The sequence below is a fragment of the Maylandia zebra genome, linkage group LG6, assembly GCF_041146795.1.
Source record: "Maylandia zebra isolate NMK-2024a linkage group LG6, Mzebra_GT3a, whole genome shotgun sequence".
Lineage (NCBI taxonomy): Eukaryota > Metazoa > Chordata > Actinopteri > Cichliformes > Cichlidae > Maylandia > Maylandia zebra.
The window spans coordinates 35,156,173-35,176,414 of record NC_135172.1 but is presented as its reverse complement, the minus strand read 5'-3'; the positions used below and the strand labels follow the sequence as shown (position 1 = coordinate 35,176,414).

The 20,242-nt window shown below is 40.1% G+C and overlaps 2 protein-coding genes across 2 annotated transcripts; both read left to right on the top strand.

The window, feature by feature from the left end:
- The first annotated feature begins 394 nt into the window (after positions 1-394).
- khsrp (KH-type splicing regulatory protein) lies at positions 395-9,799 on the top strand. Its single transcript, XM_004539029.3, has 18 exons — positions 395-971; positions 2,699-2,798; positions 2,881-2,934; positions 3,015-3,051; positions 3,145-3,203; positions 3,303-3,374; positions 3,463-3,520; positions 4,391-4,538; positions 5,069-5,167; positions 5,256-5,357; positions 5,443-5,545; positions 5,937-6,061; positions 6,499-6,795; positions 6,904-7,013; positions 7,113-7,198; positions 7,282-7,491; positions 7,721-7,917; positions 8,807-9,799. Exons 1-18 carry the CDS (start codon positions 882-884, stop codon positions 8,813-8,815), a joined length of 1,956 nt encoding a protein of 651 aa, XP_004539086.1. The 5' UTR covers positions 395-881; the 3' UTR covers positions 8,816-9,799.
- A 355-nt stretch (positions 9,800-10,154) lies between these two features.
- dcaf15 (DDB1 and CUL4 associated factor 15) lies at positions 10,155-18,975 on the top strand. The gene is made up of 13 exons (XM_004539030.4): positions 10,155-10,364; positions 10,919-11,016; positions 11,454-11,592; positions 11,677-11,783; positions 11,886-12,031; positions 12,122-12,283; positions 13,894-14,493; positions 14,583-14,674; positions 14,911-15,033; positions 17,112-17,194; positions 17,288-17,392; positions 17,488-17,603; positions 18,408-18,975. The coding sequence occupies exons 1-13, from the start codon at positions 10,176-10,178 to the stop codon at positions 18,461-18,463; spliced, it is 2,016 nt and encodes a 671-aa protein (XP_004539087.2). The 5' UTR covers positions 10,155-10,175; the 3' UTR covers positions 18,464-18,975.
- Positions 18,976-20,242: the final 1,267 nt, after the last annotated feature.

Below are 20,242 nucleotides of genomic sequence, written 5' to 3'. Positions count from 1 at the left end.
CTATTGCCTTCATATTAAATCATTTTTGTGAATAACTTTTTAAAAATATTTATTCACGTGATTATGCGGCCGCAAGTAGGGGTGACATGGGCCGCGAGATTGAGATGCAGACATTAGAGCCTCTTAATGCGTGTTTTGTTTGGGTTTCCCTGGCGTGGAATTACCAAAAATAGAGATGTCATAGCCTAACATGTGAAACAGGAAAAGACCACCGTGTAATCCATTTTTTTTTTTAAAAAGTAACTGTATTCTGAATACCACCCTTTTAAAAGGTTACTGTAACGGAATACAGTTACTCATATTTTGCATTTTAAATACGTAACGCCGGTACATGTATTCCGTTACTCGCAAACACTGTCTGTATCAGCAATTACATAAACATGAATTTAAGCATCCATTGCAATGTCTTCATGGTGTATCTCTACATAAGGAAATTACATATGTGATATAATGTTATTAAGCTAAAAAATACAGTTAAAAAGCCTACCATAATACAATTACTTGAACACATTGAAAGAAAAACCACTGAGATGACTAGACATCGGTTTCTGTGCAATTTCAGTGCAACTACGCTCCAGTCCAGATGGAGGCGACATTTTTTTATTGTGTTTGAAATTTTTAACAATTTAACCCTCAAAGGTACAAGGAAGAGGAAGAAGAAAACCCGGGGTCGAACATGCATTGATTGGTTATTTCAAGCAGGGAAGTTTGCCGGCGTGGTAGGAGATCTCACACACATCGGTGTCTCCCTGTACGCTCCTGTTAACCTTCCCGCTTCTGCGCAGCTCGACCCGGCCAAAGCCGTCCAGCCCGCCTGCCCCCCCTGTGTGTGTGTGTGTGTGCGCGCGCGCGCGTGTTTGTGTTAGCCCTCTGGGAGCAGCATGTCTGATTACAGCTCTCTGCCATCAAATGGAGTCGGAGCAGGAATGAAAAACGACGCTTTCGCAGATGCCGTTCAGCGAGCCAGACAGGTAATCCAAGCGCTCGACTACGAGAGGAGTCAGCCGGCGAGCTAATTAGCTGCTCTGAAACCGCAGCTAGCATAACGACCAGTAACGTTAGCTTTAGTTAGCGAGGTAGCACACTAGCTAATAGCAAAGCCATTCATTTGCCCTACTTTCTGTTCAGATCGAGGCAATTGAATTGTGTGTGTTAGCATGGCTCTGTTACATAAATGAAATGTTTGTCCCTACCGCGATCCTTGAGGTAAATTTAGTGAACTTGGGCTAAGTAAGCAACATTTACTTATTACCCGTTAGTTAACGGTTAGCTGTTATATGGGGATCATCTCCATTCATTTATGAGGCATTTATTAGGTAACTGTATTATAGCATTATGGCTGTTTTGTTTCATGTAGACCATTGACTGAAAAGAGTTCAGGAGCCATCGTTTACTTTTTTTTCACTGTAAAGGGTTATTTTTCAGCTAATGGCTATTTTCATTAACAAGTATAGTTGTTTATTTCAACAAAATAAAAAAACACATCGTATATTTTATCTGGTGATAGTTATATTTTGAGATGTTGAATATAGATATATTAAATTAATATTTTTTGATAAATTAAGATCGTTTAAGGTTATTTGTGATACTTGAAGGGACTGCTAGCATTGGATTATAGTTTCTTTGATTTATTAGATTTAAATTAGTGTCGGGTTGTCTGACTGTCGTGCTTCCATTAATTTGGGGCACAGTCACAATGGCTCATGTTTCAAAGTGGCTTCTAATATTATAATAAGTACTTAATATTTGATCAATTATATGTGGATAAGCCCAGGGAGTCAGAACAAACATTTATACAACAAGTGGTAAGATATTTATTATAATGCATAACACAACAAAGGCGAACCAACAATAACCAATAATAAAAAGCAAATTAAACTACACCATCATACAAAACGAACCTATTAAGTTATTCAGTTAGAGAAGAAATAAATGAACATACTGAATAGACATAGAAATAGAAACGAATAGACTTACTGAAAACATAAGTCAAAAACAAAGCTTGTTTAAAACAGTGATAAAATGGACATTTAAAGATAATTTATTCCAAACAGAAGCCACTTGACACATGAAAGCTTTTTTTAAACCATTTTTCTGTGATACAAAAGGGACATTAAAAGACCTGGGGATCACATCTTTTTAATTTATAATGTGGAGCAGAACTAAACATTGTTTTGGACTGTAAGAATAACCAGAGTTAAAATGATAACTAAATCATTTGTACCAGCAATTCTTAAACAAGACAGTGTCCATATCAGCACTATGCAGTGAAGGGTTAATGAAAAGTCTGATACAAATCTGTAGTCAATTATATATAATATTAAGAGAATGATGATCAGTTTTGTAGGGATTCAATGCACTGCAATATTATCATTAGTTTATTCTTCCCAACCTGGCACATGCTCACATCTCTCAAAATTTCTACTCTTTCTTTGTAACAAACAACCCAAACCCCTGAATGCCGTGGGAGCATCATTTATTAGCACTACATTATCTCCTCATAATTAAACATATATTCATGTGTCTGTTGATTTGCAGTTTTAAATGTGAAGATCTTTTATTTATATGACATGAGCTGAACATGTCTGAAAGCTCCAAGCAATGTCAAAGATTTCTTACCAAAATAGACACATTTCAGATGTCTTAATGGTGTCTTTGCAAAGGTTTCTGGTTTAATCCAGTATTCACCTCTTTCCAGATTGCAGCTAAAATTGGTGGCGACGGTGTGTCCCCGACAAACAACGGAGGAGCCGAGAGCTACCCGTTCACATCACAGAAACGATCCCTGGAAGAAGGAGGTAGAAAATCTGATCAAACTTGGACTCTGTCTACAGTTTCCTTTACTCCACTTTGAAGGCTTACTATTATTTTTGTTTCCAGATGAACCCGATGCCAAGAAGGTAGCATCACAGAGTGAAAGAGATTCTGCAATGTGTACGTTAAACAATTCTCTAGTTACAATAACTCCTTTTTGCTCAGTTTCCACCTGCTCACCAGTTTTGAATCTCTTACAGCTATTGGAGCTCAGCTAGCTGCTCTGTCCCAGCAAAGGTTTGACTTTTATTTTTCTTTATGTAAACACCTTTTGCTGTTTATTGTTGAAACACTGTATGTCATTATTTATTCACGATCATGTGTCTGCAGTGTAAGGCCCTCCACAATGACAGAAGAGTGCAGAGTGCCTGATAGCATGGTTGGGCTCAGTGAGTAGACAAACCCTTCATAAACTGTACAAATTATTCCCGTGTTGCTATGTTACACATGTTCAGACTAAACTCAACATTCTTCTGTTTTCCTTAAAGTCATTGGGCGAGGAGGCGAACAGATTAACAAAATTCAGCAAGAATCTGGCTGCAAAGTCCAAATTGCACACGGTGAGCTGTGATTAGTTAAGTAAACGGTGCCTCATCGATATACCATCGTCCCTTTTTGATTTATAATTGTTATCATATCAATCCACAGACAGTGTTGGTCTGCCAGATAGAAGCATTTCCCTCACAGGATCACCCGATGCCATACAGTAAGTTGGTCCTTTAAGTCTTTTAAATATTGGGAAAAGCTGTCAAGAAGTTTGGTTTGTGGTAAATTTTATTTCATTATTAATATCTGTAGGGAGAAATGGTAACGAGATTGATGGCCAGCCTAGTTAAATGATAGACAAACCTCCTGGTACAGCTTTAGATTGTGTGAAATCTTTATTTCCTGTGTACTTGTTAAGTTTCAGTGGTTTGCACTATTGGGATGAGTTTGGCCTCTAAGACATGACTCTGTGTTGTCTGTGTCCTATATTAAGCTTAAACCATAAATATGGTCCTTAAACTAATCATTGTTTGTTTGCTATTGTATGTATGCCATGAATCTTTAGGTGACTGGAGGAAGTTGGCGTGCTCTCAGAGATTTGGACATGTTGTGTAACTGCTTGGATACTATAAGATGTCAGAAGCTTTATCAGTTCTAAGGCACTCTGTGCAACATAGATCTAATGAAACTTGTCTAGGACAACAAGACAGGTTGGCTGCATGGTGATTTAAAAAATATTGAATCATGGGCTGTGACTGCTGTAGCTTGTTCCCATTCTTTGTCCTCCTTGAGGCAATCATGATTTATTTTTATTTTTTTTGGATCAGCGTGTTATTTCATGCAGCATTCCTGTTGGTTGGTCCTAGGTCGTACCTACAGTCACATTGGGAGATAGTCCTTATTATAAACATTTGGCAGTGTTACCTGTTCAAATCCTTGCAGCTTTCTGAGGCAATGCCATACTGTGTGCTGTAAAAGTTGCTTGGACCTTCTGCAGTAATGGTGTGAAATGTTAACTAGGTTGCGTCTGTGCCACATTAACCTTGTGTTCTTCAATCATTTCATGACCTTGATATGAATTTGCTTGCAGGAGAGCCAGGGCGATTCTAGATGACATTGTGTCCAGAGGTCACGAGTCAACCAATGGTCAGTCAAGTTCCATGCAAGAGATGATAATCCCTGCTGGAAAGGCTGGCCTTATTATTGGCAAAGGAGGAGAGACTATCAAACAACTGCAGGTGACACATGCAGCATTCAGTTATACAGATGGTGATGATTATTTATTTAACCAGGAAAAGATAGCCAGCAACACTGCTTTTGTAAGAGTGCAGAGATCAGTAGTTGCATAAACTAGTAACGCAAACAAATGTGCGCATAAAATGCACAAAATTAAGTATATAATTAAAGTAACAATCAAAGTTGCAAACTTGAAGCTGGGGAAAACTAAAACAGCAGAACAGTTAATTGTTTTGATTTGTGCCAAGAAAGGCCTTAATTATCAGGAGTAACATTTAGAACCTGAGGTAACTCAAGGTCATATAAAGTGACTTTAAACATTTAGACCATCTCCTGAAGGTTGTTTTTAATTCCAAGATGAGGGAGCTGTAGAAATTAAAGCATAAAAATATTTGGAAAAAAATTATTATTACAAATAACACCTGACATATCACATAGTACGAAATACAAGTGCAACAAATGGACAGTCTGATGTGCCGAAGTTTGGTTAGTCTGCCATGTGTCTGTAATATACCTCTTCCTTAATTCTTAGGAGCGAGCTGGAGTCAAAATGATTCTTATCCAAGATGCGTCGCAGCCACCCAACATAGATAAACCTCTTCGTATCATTGGAGACCCATACAAAGTCCAGGTACCGTTTTGGGTTAAGTGGTTTCATTTGTGCGGGAAATATGTTAAGCTGCTGTTGGTTAAAATTTTTCATTGTGTTGCCTTTCTAGCAAGCTAAGGAGATGGTTAATGAGATCCTACGAGAGAGAGAACATCAGGGTTTTGGAGAGAGGAACGAATATGGATCAAGGATGGGAGGAGGGGGCATAGAAGTGAGTAAAGACAGTGTGTTTGAATTCGACCAGCACAGTGAGACACATCAACTCTGAATGGTTAAGTGTTTATTTAATGTTACAGATAGCTGTCCCGCGGCACTCTGTGGGAGTTGTGATTGGTCGCAGTGGAGAGATGATCAAGAAGATCCAGAGTGATGCTGGCGTGAAAATACAATTTAAACCAGGTACACTCTCACTCTACTTTCACTGCATGTAATAAAATTGAAAAATATCTTCACCCCACTGGGGAGGTGGGCGACGTGGACACCCAAGTTTGGGAATACGATAACTCGAAAATGAGATGACATAGTTTTGAAATTCATACCACAGGTGCATCTGCTACAAATCTTGGATGAATTTGAATCGTGACTTTGACCTTGAGGTCAAGGTCAGAGCTCAAATTTTCTGAAAGTCTTGTGGGTGTGATAACTGAGAAGGAAGTCACCTAGGATGTTCACATTTATACCATACATACATCTACTCAGTATTGGTGGCTAGAAATTTTTGTTTGTTTGTTTTTGTCTCAGTGTGGACTCTCATCAATAAACCCAACTGTCATTTTCCTACTCTTTACAGATGATGGTACAGGTCCTGAAAAGATTGCTTATATTATGGGTCCACCAGACCAGTGTCAGCACGCTGCCTCGATCATCACTGACCTGCTACAGAGCATCCGTGCCAGAGAGGAGGGTGGGCAAGGGGTAAGTACACGCTGAAGAGACGGGCAGGGGATGTAATTTAAAATGCTCAATTTAAACTCCATATTTTTTCTTCTTGGATTATGCTAGAGTAGCTTTGCATGATTCCAAATAATCCTTATTTATTGCATACTGGGTGTTTATGCAGACCCTCAGGTTATGTGTATGAAACAGATCATTTTAGCTCCTCTTTTCCTCTCTAGATAGGCTAGCCATTAAACAGAGAAGGTGCAAACACAAAGTGGGTGGGGCCAAAGCTGTGTGGCTGAGATGACCATTAAGTCAGTCTTCAGCCTGAACTTTTGGCACCCAGGGATAACTGTTATAAACACTGACCTCATTATTTGAAATGTTACACATGTTTATTAAGGGCCTCTTTAAGAAATTTTAATGTTGAATTTTGTGTTAATTAAAAAGAATGTGGCATGTTTCTTTCACAGGGTCCACCGGGTCCTGGTGCTGGTATGCCACCTGGTGGCCGAGGGCAGGGTAGAGGCCAAGGGAACTGGGGTCCACCAGGAGGTGAGATGACTTTCTCCATCCCTGCTCACAAATGTGGGCTTGTTATTGGCAGAGGAGGAGAGAATGTCAAGTCCATCAACCAGCAAACTGGTGCATTTGTGGAGATATCTCGTCAGCCACCTCCAAACGGTGACCCGAATTTCAAACTGTTCACCATCAGAGGGTCTCCACAACAGATTGATCATGCAAAGCAGCTTATAGAAGAGAAGATTGAGGTAGGTTCACATTACTTACAAAGCAGAGAATGACTTTAAGCAGCTGCCTAAAGATCCCATGCAGTCTGAAGTTATTGGTATAATGATTTTTATTCCCTGTTTTTCCAGGCCCCATTGTGTCCTGTGGGTGGTGGTCCTGGTCCAGGAGGGCCACCTGGTCCAATGGGTCCCTATAATCCGAACCCTTATAATGCAGGGCCTCCTGGTGGAGCTCCTCAGTAAGTACAGTGTGTAAATAGTTGTGCCAGTGTGTTTTCTTTCAGGGTTAACTCATATAAGTAGGTGGTTTATGCTTTAACTGTCCCGTCTCTCTGCAGTGGAGCTGCACCAGGTGGTGCCCAGTATTCTCAGGGTTGGGGAAATGCCTATCAGCAGTGGCAAGCCCCAAATCCATATGACCCCAGTAAGTCCTTTATTTATTTCTCTTTTGTTTGTTTCAGTACTTTATTATTTATTCCTCAACTCAATTTCATCTTTCCCAATTAGATAAGGCTGCAGCAGACCCAAATGCAGCATGGGCAGCCTACTATGCACAATATTACGGGCAGCAGCCAGGGGGGACAATGCCAGCTCAGAATCCAGGAGCTCCTGCAGCAGCAGCAGCACCAGGGGACCAGAGCCCGGCAGCCCAGACTGCTGGGGGTCAGCCAGACTACACCAAGGCTTGGGAAGAGTATTATAAGAAGATGGGCATGAGTAAGTTGGAACTAATTTTGAGTAAATAATGTTTATTAAGTCTGTAACTGACAGCCTTTAACAACTTCAAATATTTAATTCTTAAAGAATTTAAAAAGTCACAACCGTCAAATGTGCTGCCATCTCACAAGTGACTTTAATGCTAATATATTATTCATTCATCCATATGTGCTTGTAGCATGTAACTGTACATATATAATGTATGTTTGCACTTGTTTTTCTTTTCCAGCTCAGCCAGCAGGAGGGGCAGCAGCTGCTCCAGGCACAGCAGCAGCCCCCACAGCAGCTGCAGCAGGAGGAGCTGCACCTGGTGGCCAGCAGGACTACAGTGCAGCCTGGGCTGAGTACTACAGACAGCAGGCTGCCTACTATGGACAGACAGGCCAGGCTCCTGGACAAGCAGCTGCTCCACAGCAGGGACAACAGGTATGGCTGATGTTTAAAACTGACCTCATGGCTGCTTGGAAGGGGGTAAACTAAGCTAATTAATTGGCTATATATTTAATTAATGAAAAAAGAATTCATTTGGGAATAATTCCCCAAATTTTGTGTATAGAATTCTGTAAAAATGGATAATAGAGTGATCCTCACAGCTATGAGATAACATTATGGTAGGCTACAAAACTGTTCTGGAAGCAGGGTAACAAATGGACACCGCCTTGTGTAAAGATGGAGTAAAAAGCAAGATCTGGATATATGTGATTTGTAGTTCAGTTGGAATGGTAACATGCAAAAATGTATATGCATCTATGTCAAAGTGGGTTGGTCAAAAGGCCAGCAATGATGTTTCCAACCATCACTGGTATGAGTTCACCGATGAAGTTAAGCTCAATTACACGTAGGATTTTTTTATATGAACCAGGGATGTTTTATCTTGGGTTAAGCTTCTCAACCAGTAGCTTAAATCAACCACATCAGTAGTTTCCATATTCTTCTGTCTAACGATGGAAATGGCATTTACGTTGAATTATTTATTTGGCACCTTTCATGCAAGTTACCTTCAGTTCAAAGTATTTTACAGATAACTGACAAGAAGATGGAACAAAGCAAATAAACATTTATAAATCAAAATTTAAAATGACTCTTTAGTACCATAAGGGTATATCAACTGAATTTGAGAAGAACTAGAAAATATGGTAAAACTTAATACTAAAAGAAAATGGTTGAAAAAAAACAGAAAAGGCCTTTTTAAAAAAAAGTTAATACCAGGAAATCGACTACATCAACTGTTGATTTTGATTGTAAGAACATTTTTGTCTTTTATTAGTGTGACTAGATCAGTGCTTCTCTATGACATCTTTTCTCTTCTTTTCAGGCCCAGTAAACGTGTGACGTGTTCTGTTGGGCAGATGTGTTGAATCTCCGGGCTTGGTTTTTTTTGTTTGTTTGTTTTTTTAAATTCCCAGTTTTTTTTGGGCTTTAATAGGACAATAAGCCTGTGGTTAACTCATCCTCTCAGACATTTTGTATTCAAACCTTCCTGTTTGTTTAATTTTTTTTAATGAAATTCAAAAGGGAATGCGTTTTGCAGATGTATTGAAAAAAAGCACTAACTTACCCCTTCACCTCACCTTCACCTTGTAATACATCAGATGGTTTGGAATTTTTTTCTTAAATGTGAAATAATAAGCATCTTTTCTTGCAAGCTAGCACAACAGCATCTCAACAATGACTCACATGTCAGTAGTTTTCCCCTTCTGTTTGCTGAAGGTAAAAACTGTCTAGCAGTATTTTGAATATATTCAAAAAATTATGTTTGTATGGCAGAAGTTGTTGGTCTTTTTTCTTCTTCTTCTTCTTCTTCTTCTTCTTGGTACTTTTTTAAACTTCAGTTTTTTTACAAAAAAAGATTCCAGTGTTTAAGTTGCAGGTGAACTTCTCCCTGCTGTCATAATTTCTTATTTTTAATTACATTCTCTGTGATTTTCCTCAAGGGGCAAGTCTTGTGTCTGTATACAGTGTATGCTACTGAACAGAAGACCGTGTGTAAGTTGGCTGTAATAAGGCACTAACTGTCCTGCAGTTATGTAGGCTGGTTCTTTGTGCATGTATGTGTTTGTGTGCTTGACTGCCCTTGGTTTCATTTCTACATCTTTACAATGAAAAGAATAGTCTCTTTTCCAGTAAGTTCTCTTATTGTATGCTGATTTATTTTTTTTTCTTTTTGTTTGTTTTGTTTTTTACAGCTTGTTTTTAAATACTTAAATAAAAACATTCAATTACCAGTCTTGTGTGATAATCCCCTGTGCTGTTTGTAATGCCACATTAGCTAATATGCCTAAAATTAAAGTTATTCTTTCAAGTTTAATGTTTTTTATTCATATTTGAAAGTTTTCAACACTGAGATAAAAACTATAGCCTCTTTAATAGTATTGTAGGGGATACAAAATATTACCCCTGACAAGTAAGATAAGATCAGATAAATGAAAATAAAAAAATCCAAGTGGACGTCACAATCTCACTAAACATCTTCGTATATCTCATCTCATTCTTAATGTCTTGACAAATTTTCCCAGGTTATTTTTTATATCAGATCACTAAGAAGAATTTTCACACCTGCCTATTTGTAACTAAAATCCTAGGCACGTCAAAAAACAAACAAACGCATGCATGTCTTCCTTTGTGGTTGCTTCCCTCGGGATGTTCCCCTTGTCGTGCCTTACTTTTGTTTGGGGTTTTGATGGATGCGAGTACTGGCGGATGAGGGCCGCCCCGTGCAGCCTGTGAGCCAATCGGGACGGGCCTCTGACGGGCAACTGGGAACAGTTCAGGGGGAGATGGCGCCCAGCTCGAAATCTGAAAAGGACGACAGCAAACAGAAAAGCCAAAGAAAACACAAAGACCATGTCGTGAAGCTTCTTATGCGCGGAAAGGTAGGCATGCATCAGCAGGACCTGAAGAGAAAGGTTTAGAATGAGCCGTCAAAGAGAAGGCCTCTACGGTTTCAGGAGCTTCTGAGGCCAGCTAGGAGCTAGCTGCTAACTAGCACCGCGGCTAACTTAATAACAGCCAACGGCTGGCAGGTGGCTAATGCTCCAAACTGTAAAACAATGCAGCTTCCCTGCTCTATGTTATGATATTTATCCATTTTACTTCCCAAGTTGGTTTGCAGATGGCCCATACACATTTTAATGCAACCGAACCGTGTTAAAGTGCTAGCCACTTAAGCCACATTTGTAAAGGTCTATTTGATCTGAGTTTTAACTTTACCAGTCAGCTTTAGCGTTTATTCAACCGCGGCAGCACACCTCAGATTTAATGGCAGTCTTTGTGCATCAAGCGTAATTCATGTACTGTTCGTGTCGTCTTACTGTGCTGGGCATTACACGAAGATGAAGCACAGCAAAATTGCAAAGTATTTTGGGCTTTATGTTACACCGTGTGCTAATTAGCTATATCTACCTCCACTGTGGTTTCTTTCCTGCAGCTGTCAGGGCAGTTTTCTCAGCGCCTGTTCAGGAAGCTGCCACCTCGAGTGTGTGTACCATTGAAGAACATCGTAAGCGAGGAGTTCCTCAGAGCAGGGTACGTATGTGTTTACTGCATTGTTTTACTGTGATTAAAGAACCTTGACTGGCACAGTATGCTTCATTACATGCATGTATACCACACTGGCTGCATCTCAAATAGACTGGGATTATTGGTGACTGAATCAGAGCTGTTGACACTTGTGACACATGGCTGTCTCTTGAAGTTATGAGGGTTCAAAGATGCTGGAAAAAATTTGTTAAAAGCACCAAGTTTCCACCCGCCTCTGGTGTACTTTCAGTACCTGGTACTCAGAAAATATTCATAGTATGAAAATAAAATTTTCCATATGTTCTTTGAATATGATAACATTACTGTATTTTTAAAAAAAGGAATTAGCAGATTCTGAGGATGTCTGGTGGGTAATTGTTGTTATTTTGTATTGTTCATTGTGGAGCATATATGACACCAGTACTTTATCTTTTTGTTTTCAGGCACATCTTTCTTGGCTTCACCAAATGTGGACGCTACGTTCTGTCTTACACCAGTGATTGTGGAGAAGATGATGATTTCTCTTTCTATACTTATCATCTTTATTGGTGGGAGTTTAACCTGCACAGCAGACTCAAGCAGGTAAAAAAAAAATCTAATTGTAATATATAAATATAATTGTAGAATTTATTTTTATTTTCTTTAACTCCTTTGGTTTCTCTTTAGGTCCATCATGTGCGACTGTTTGCAGGAGAGGAAATCTACAGTGACCTGTACCTTACAGTATGTGAGTGGCCAAATGATCACTCCAAAATTGTCATCTTCGGCTTCAAGTAAGGAATGATAATTATTTTTATGAATGGCAAAAATAACCTTATTGCAAGCCACAGGTAGTGATGGCTAAATTATGTGTTGGTGTGTATGTTTCTGCTAAGTACACGCAGCTCCAACTCAGTCCTGATGAATCTAATGATGAGTGATGAGAACAATAGAGACATCTACATCACCATCGCCTCCATGCCACCTCCTAAACCTTGTGCTCAGTGCTGTCCTGTTCCTTCAGTCACTACTATACGCACAGGTTAACAAAAACACATACAGAGCTACTACTTCACCACTCTCATTACGTTTTCCTCTCTCACTCTCATCAGACATCACTTTTTTTCCACAGGAAGTGGTGAGTGTCTTGAACACGGATATGTGCTCAACAGCAGGTACCAGGTGGTATATCCGTTCCCCACTTTTCAGCCAGCTTTCCAGCTTAAGAAGGACCAGGTCATTCTGTTAAACACTAGCTACTCTCTTGTAGCCTGTGGCATCTCACTCTGCCCAGGTAAGACACACACAAATAGTAAAATTGCCACATTTCTCATCTCTTTATAATGCGTCAGATAAGATTTTTATGGATTTAAGATCACCACATTATGAGTTTCCTTATCAATGAGTCCACAAGGGTTTACGCAGCTGAAAACTTCAGACCACCCAGACTCTGCAGACTGTGCACATACACAGACTGGTAATATAATGGATGCAGTTTCTGAGCATAAAAGAGAAAGGCAGTGTTGGAAGATCCTCAATTCTGCATTCATTCTGTTTGCCAGCAGGCAAGTGATTTTGCACTGGTTGCAAAATCACTTACGATTGCAAATAGGGAAATTGCTCTCATCTCCCCTAATCTGTGACTTCAGTAGACACTTACAGTGGGGCAAAAAAGTATTTAGTCAGCCACCGATTGTGCAAGTTCCCCCACTTAAAATGATGACAGAGGTCAGTAATTTGCACCAGAGGTACACTTCAACTGTGAGAGACAGAATGTGAAAAAAAAAATCCATGAATTTACATGGTAGGATTTGTAAAGAATTTATTCGTAAATTAGGGTGGAAAATAAGTATTTGGTCACCTCAAACAAGGAAAATCTCTGGCTCTCACAGACCTGTAACGTCTTCTGTAAGAAGCTTTTCTGTCCCCCACTCGTTACCTGTATGAATGGCACCTGTTTGAACTCATCATCTGTATAAAAGACACCTGTCCACAGCCTCAAACAGTCAGACTCCAAACTCCGCCATGGCCAAGACCAAAGAGCTTTCGAAGGACACCAGGAAAAGTATTGTAGACCTGCACCAGACTGGGAAGAGTGAATCTACAATAGGCAAGCAGCTTGGTGTGAAAAAATCAACTGTGGGAGCAATCATCAGAAAATGGAAGACATACAAGACCACTGATAATCTCCCTCGATCTGGGGCTCCACGCAAGATCTCATCCCGTCATACCTCTGTCATCATTTTAAGTGGGGGAACTTGCACAGTCGGTGGCTGACTAAATACTTTTTTGCCCCACTGTAGGTTATGAGTCACACCTTTCAAGTTCTATAAACCGTGATGTTGAGTTTGTAGATTTTTTTTCTGTTTTTGAGTCGCTAAGCGGGTAAAAGCCTGTGAACGTGTGGTAGTGCTCGGTTTCTCAGATGTGCACCTTGCTCATCACATCTCATTGCAAAACACCGAGATGGTGACAGTGAAAAGACTCAGAAGTTTTGCAACCAGAGGGTCATATCATGCTGGCGCTCTCTCTCTCTCTCTCTCCCCCCCCCCCCCCTAAAAAGAATATTTTATTTTTGCTGTCAGGATGTTAACATCAGTTGTTTTTGCTTTTTTAATGCATAGGTGCATGGTGTGTCCATGTACAAATATCTTCTTTTTTTGTTTGCTTTGTTAATTGTAGGAGCATATATGTTGATCATATCCAGAAACACGGCTGTTCATAGACACACCTTAAACAGCAACTCACTCTTATCTCCAGATAGGATTAGAAGGAACAGTGCTACACTGAGTAGAGGCCTAAAAATGTTTGTGTCTTCAAGAGTAAAAAACCATCACAGTGATGTTTTGCTGTCTGATTTTATCATTATTAGTTTTTTCATTCCTTTTTCTTTGTTTGCTTCAGGTAAACAGGGTCAGTCATCGCAAATCCTTTACACAAAGAGAGCAGCCCTGTCAAGTCAAGCTTCGACGTCTTTTTCCTCCTCTTCTTTGGTCTCTTCTTCCTCACTACCTCAAGAATCTCCTGAACATCGACTTCCACCTAGCAGACCCACTCCAGTCCCCTCATCTCCTAGCCATTCACAAGCAGCGATGCGAGCCCGGGAGTTTGCTGCTGACCTTTTCAGGCGAGCCCAGGGAGGAGGGAAAGATGGTGAAGGCCAGGGGGAGAGGAGAACGTCTGATGGTGGTGTAAAAGAGGCAGTACAGTCAACTGGAGACAAAGGGACCATTGCAGAGACTGTGAGAGAGGAGGGTGGTTGTAAAGGGTTGAGCGTAGAAGAGAGGACTAATTTACTACAACCATTAACCTCAGGTGTTAGCCATAGTCTGCCACAGGTATCGGAACAAGTGATGTCTCCCGCCTCTTCTTCCTCATCCCCGTCAGCCACTCCAACTATGTCTTCATGCCAGGAAGCCAGCCCCAGTGAGCCTGGATATGTAAACTACTCACGCCTACACTACCGCTTACAACAGCCAGGGGCAGCAGAGCAGAATGCCGGAGGTGAGAGATGATAAAAGACAGAGTCAAAGAATGTGTCCGGTCAGATCCAAAGATGCTGACTGGTATTTCTTCCTCATTTGTTTTTCTAGGTTATGAAGATGATAAAGTCCAGCTGCCTTTCACAGTCACAGATCTGAAAGGACGTAACCTCCAGCTGGTTACAGGGCCACACAATGGACAGGTAGGTGTTGGTGCATGTGACTGTAAAGTCAATGGAGAACATGTATGGAAGTAGCAGTAAGGAATAAGTAAGAACTGTCCTGGGGATGTTGGAGTTACAGGGCTGAGTAACCAGAATGGACATGAATTAGACACTTTGAAGACAAAGGTAGAGAGGCAAAGCTGAGATGGTTTGGACACGTACAGAGTATTTTTGTGTGTGTGGTTGATCATGAATTTGTACTTTTTGTTTTGCAGAGTGTTTGTGTTGAGCAGCTGACTCTGGATTTTGAATATCTAATCAATGAGGTGATCAGGAGTGATGCTGCCTGGGCCACACAGTTCTGCTCCTTTAGTGACTATGATGTTGTGATATTAGAGGTCAGCACACACACACACACACACACACACACACACGGAGCTCAGGACACTCGCATTGTCTAATTTACACCTGACTCAAGGTTGCTGTAGCTTTTATGAAACTTGTCATATATGCAGACTGTTTTTATTGTGTTTATTATAAAGTCTTACAGTATTAAAACAGTACTTTCATGTTGCATCACGGCGTGGACTGCAAATACCAGTTCTCATTAAACCTTTGGGTCTTAAAAACTAAGCTGTGTAACTTATCAGTCAGCTGACGCTGCAGCCACTAGCTGGTTGTTTTAGTAAAGTATGGTGACTGTTTGTTCCAAAATGTTACATCATCATCTGCAACTGCAAACAAAAGCAAGAGAAGTCCATAGACTAGTTGTTCCACTTTTTTTTTTTTTTTTTTTTTTAATACTGGTTGCTAGTGACGGGACACAGCTACAACATGTAGACAGCAGCCTGCAAAACAACTAATCTGATATTGAGTGTGAGCAATATTATGCACAGCTCAAAGTGTACATTTCAGCGACATTTAAAATATGATTTGATTTTTAAAGAATGTGAATCCTAGTTTTAAACAGTCCTCCGCTTTCTCTCCTCTGAGTCAGGCTGGTGTATTGCATTGTTTAAAGTTGATTCTAATAGTGTGTTTGTTACTTTCCAAATTGTAATTGATCTCAGATCATGTTGGTATTTATATCTTGGGACTTAATTGAAAAAGTGTCATCCTAAAAATACCTGCCTTTGTGAATCTTAAACTCACTTTTAGAGAACATATTGAGCCCTAAATGAAGTAATTGAAGGTTAAATTCGTTTTTTAATTATTGTAATATGGCCTGTAGTAATTTGATTTTGGAGGTAGGAAGACACTTGCACATGCTTCGTTCCTAAAAGAGCCTAGTTATGGTTACACTTAATTACTGGAATGCTGCTGCCTCTACAGATCATTGTCTAGACCAGGGGTAGGCAACACCAGGCCTCGAGTGCCGGTGTCCTGCAGGTTTTAGATGTGTCCTTGATTCAACACAGCTGATTCAAATGGCTAAATTACCTCCTCAACATGTCTTGAAGTTCTCCAGGGGGCTGGTAATGAACTAATCATTTGATTCAGGTGTGTTGAACCAGGGTGAGCTTTAAAACCTGCAGGACACCGGCACTCGAGGCCTGGCGTTGCCTACCCCTGGTCTAGATTCACTTTTGCATCTAATTTATTGTCCAGTACACATCACAGTTTGACTAGTATTGGCAGGGATAGCTCAGTAGGTAGAGTGGTTGCCCCACGATAGGAAGCTTGTGGGTTCGACCCCACTGAACACCTACCCTGAGGTACCCCTGAGCAAGGTACCGTCCCTACACACTGCTCCCCGGGTGGCTGCCCACTGCTTCACTTAAATGCAGAGGAGTAATTTCCCTACGGGGACTAACACATACACATTATTATTATTATTATTATTATTATTTGTATATTTTTAACAACAAAGCCAAATGGAGTAAAGTCTTCCTGATTTGTCACAAACCTACACTTAAGATTTTTCCCTCGTTTAGACCTCTTAAGGATACTTGTATTTTTGCAGAACTTGGAGGCATAGTGTTCTCTTATTTTGCACCTTGGTCACAGAGTAACCTTCATAACAACAAGAACTAAAGGTTAATGTTTTTGTTTTGCTGGTGGGTTTAAAGAACTTATAAATGATTCTGTAACTGAAGAGTGCAACTGTTGCTCCAGAGGTGGATTTTAGATTATGTGTTGCTGTCTGTTTATGGAAAATGCAGCTTTATCATTTTTGCAGGCTTTTGTTTCCTTGGTTATGCTTCCCTTGAAAAAAGAAAAGAGATATTAATCTCAAGGGACTTTCTGGTTAAATTAAAAATAAAAAAGCAAGGCTTAAATACACACAGTCAGTGTTTAAGCCTGTTCAGTAGATTGTATGAATTCTTTGCATTTTTTTTTTTTTTTAAATTTCTAGTCCACTAGTTTTCTCCAACTAGGAAATTTCTGATTTCCTTAATTTTAATTTCATACATTTAGTGCATGAACCATGGAAGAACACTTTGCATGTAGGTAACATGTTTTTGATGTGTATCAGGTGTGTCCAGACAGCAACATTGTGATGATCAACATTGGTCTGCTGTTACTAGCATTCTCCAACTCTGACGAGGAGCACTGCAGGTACTTCGCCTGCTCTTTTACCCTAAAGCACCTCGACCCTCACCTGTTTGACCCGCCTTGGATTTTTGACCCGGTGGCTCTTATTGTTTTCAGGCCAAACACATACCATTCCAACCTGCAGGTTAGCTGGGACCTCAACACGGGTGTATGTCGCACTGTGGGTGTTGGCGACCTCACAGAAGTCAAGGGTCAGACAAGGTGAGCCCTGCAAGCCTGTACCACATACACAGGTTCTCTCTGCCTCCTGTTTCTCGTTAGTTCAGTTGTATTGAAAGGTTTTGTCTGTCCGTCAGCGGGACCGTCTGGAGTTCGTACAGGAAGTCCTGTGTGAACACGGTGATGAAGTGGCTTGTCCCCGAGAGCAGCTCCCGTTACATCAACCGCATGACCAATGAAGCTCTCCACAAGGGTGAGTATATAGACACAGAAACAGATGAACATAAATCCTCCCAAATAAATCTGTCAAAAATAAAAACTGCCAAATGTTAAGTCCTTTTTGGAGAAATGAGACCTTAGTGAGCTGTAAGATAGAAGATCAGAATAAACAAGAGAGCCTTTGACTTTCTAGTCCCAAAAAAATACTGCACTTTCTTTCTGTGTTTAGGACCAAACATTTGACAGCAATAGGCTTTCTGTGCCCCCTGTTTAGAGACCAAAAGCACATCAAAAACATTAAAAGATGAGACTTCTCAGATGTTAAGGACCTGTGTATTTGGACTAATGTTTCTGACTGATTGAAAAGATGAATTGATTGCTTTGTTTTTTAAGTATATGGGATGAGTTTTTATGTTACCAATGATGAAATCACATTCCACCTCATCTATTAAATTACTAAGCTTAATACTAGAAGTCAACTGAGAAAAAAGTAAAGACTGATCCCCTGCGCAGCTTTAATCCAAACTCATGTTTCTTCCTTATACTGAAAAAGAAATAGAGATCTGACTTCTCTTCCTTAACCCCCTCAGGCTCAAATTAAACTTTTTGTTGCTAATGCACAACCAAGTCCTGCAGTGGTACTTCTGAGTAAAAAAAACTCATAAAATATGTATGTGGGGTAATCAGGTTGTTAGTTTTTAACTGTTGCAAATCTGCAACGCCTGCCTCCAGAGGGTTAAAAACGTCTTATTTTATTTTATTTTTAGTTTTCATCTTTTGTATCAATAAAAGAAAAAGAGAGAGAGAGAGTTAAGTCCCGCTCTTTTCTCACCTGCAGGCTCATCTCTGCAAGTGTTGGCAGATAGTGACCGGTGTACCTGGATTGTATTGTGAAGGAAGAAGCGATCCACATGTGTCCAAACAACATAAAGAAAAGCACACAGAAGTACACGTTGACATGAGCTCACCTGCAGTATCGACCTTAATCGGAGGCTCCGTTTGTAGCATGTGTTACAAACCAAGAGCTGGACTGAACAAAGACTTCATTTTTACTTTTGTTTTTATACATTAAGGCAGTTTTATTGTCAGTGAGTGTGAGTAACTGAATGTATGTGATATCTGTACAAGGTGGGTGTATGAGAAATTTAACAGATTTTGCTGCTTCTGAACTCATTTCTTATCCAGTGTGGACCAGCTCTGTCCAGCTGTGTGTAAGGCTGCAGTATTTGAAATTTGAAAAACTCTACTGCTTCACTTGATTTCTGTTTTTGTTTTTTTAAAACCCTCGTCAGTGGAACCAGGAGTCACCTGCTTAGCTGGCTGCTGTCGTGCTGTATGAGTGACAGCATGGAATACAGACTGTATTCTGCTGGGATCTTTTGTTTAAATAAAATGTTCAAAAACGTTATGAGTGTGCTGTGATGATAACTGGATACATGAAAATAATCCAACAGTCTGCAGAGAAGATCTTGCCTGGAGGGGAAATAATTACCACAAAAGTTGTCATGTGACTTCAGCTGAAGCAGTGCTGGTTCCCTAACTAGAACCATTTATATACAAAACAGAACAGGCCCAACATTGGAACAGACCACACTGTCTAATACTAAAGTTACATTAAAAGACGCAAAGAGCTGGTTTCGCTCAAGGAAAACATACACAGAGAAGAGGTAAAAGTACTCCACATGTTTAACCGATTAACATACAAATAAAACACAAACGTGTTTTGTTTTTCTTTAAACGTCGTACAGTCTTGTCAACTTGTGAGATCTGCATGATCCATAAAGCAACTGAGTTTTGGGTCTGTTAGTGTAGTACTGGGTATTTGCAGTGAGGCTAAAAAGGTTCCATGAGCTCCTAACCGTCAGAATTTTTATTCTTTGTTACATTTTCAGTTTGGTCGTCTGAAGCCTAAAGACCTTTTGGACTTTTTATCAGATTTTGTTCGTCTCCTTCTACAGCCATAAAACATCTGTATAATTTGACATTTATACCTTTTTTTTTTTAAATTTCACTAGTTGAATGTATTAATAGAACAATTTTGTAGACTAATCAATTTTAATACTACAATGTCCCAAATTTATAATTTAAGTACAGAGAAACTTAAATTTAGGTTTACCTTTTACTGTTCATTAAATGGTCCCTGATCTTCTGTCTTTTAGCTGAAGTAGACCCCCGGGCCATCCATCAGGTCTGACTTGTACAACCTGAGCATTAATTTGTATAAGAACCAAAGAATGAATGAGGGACACGATCAGTTCTGCAAACTCCCACCAAACCAAACCTGAATCTGAGGTTTAACTAATGGACGAACTCCCATCCTCCGTGGCATAAACTTTCCCAGGCAGGTTGAGGATCATGATCCCCCTGAAATGGCTACATGATCAAAGGTCTGCTGCCTTAGTTTGCCAATCCAGAGGAACTGCCCCTGACAGCCGATGTTGCGAGGGGCATCAGTGGCAACAGCCCCACAACATCTAGAGCAGGTCTTCTCGGAGCCCTCAGGTTCTCTTTTTCCTGAGTCTCCGTTTGACTTATTTAAACCTAAGAAAAAAATATTATGAAAACAAAGGTGGTCATTTTTTGGGACAATTCCATTACAGCCTTTGTTTCATTTTGAGGACTCCCAAACCAAACTGCCCATCCCCAAACCAACCTCCAGTTGGAAAATGTGGT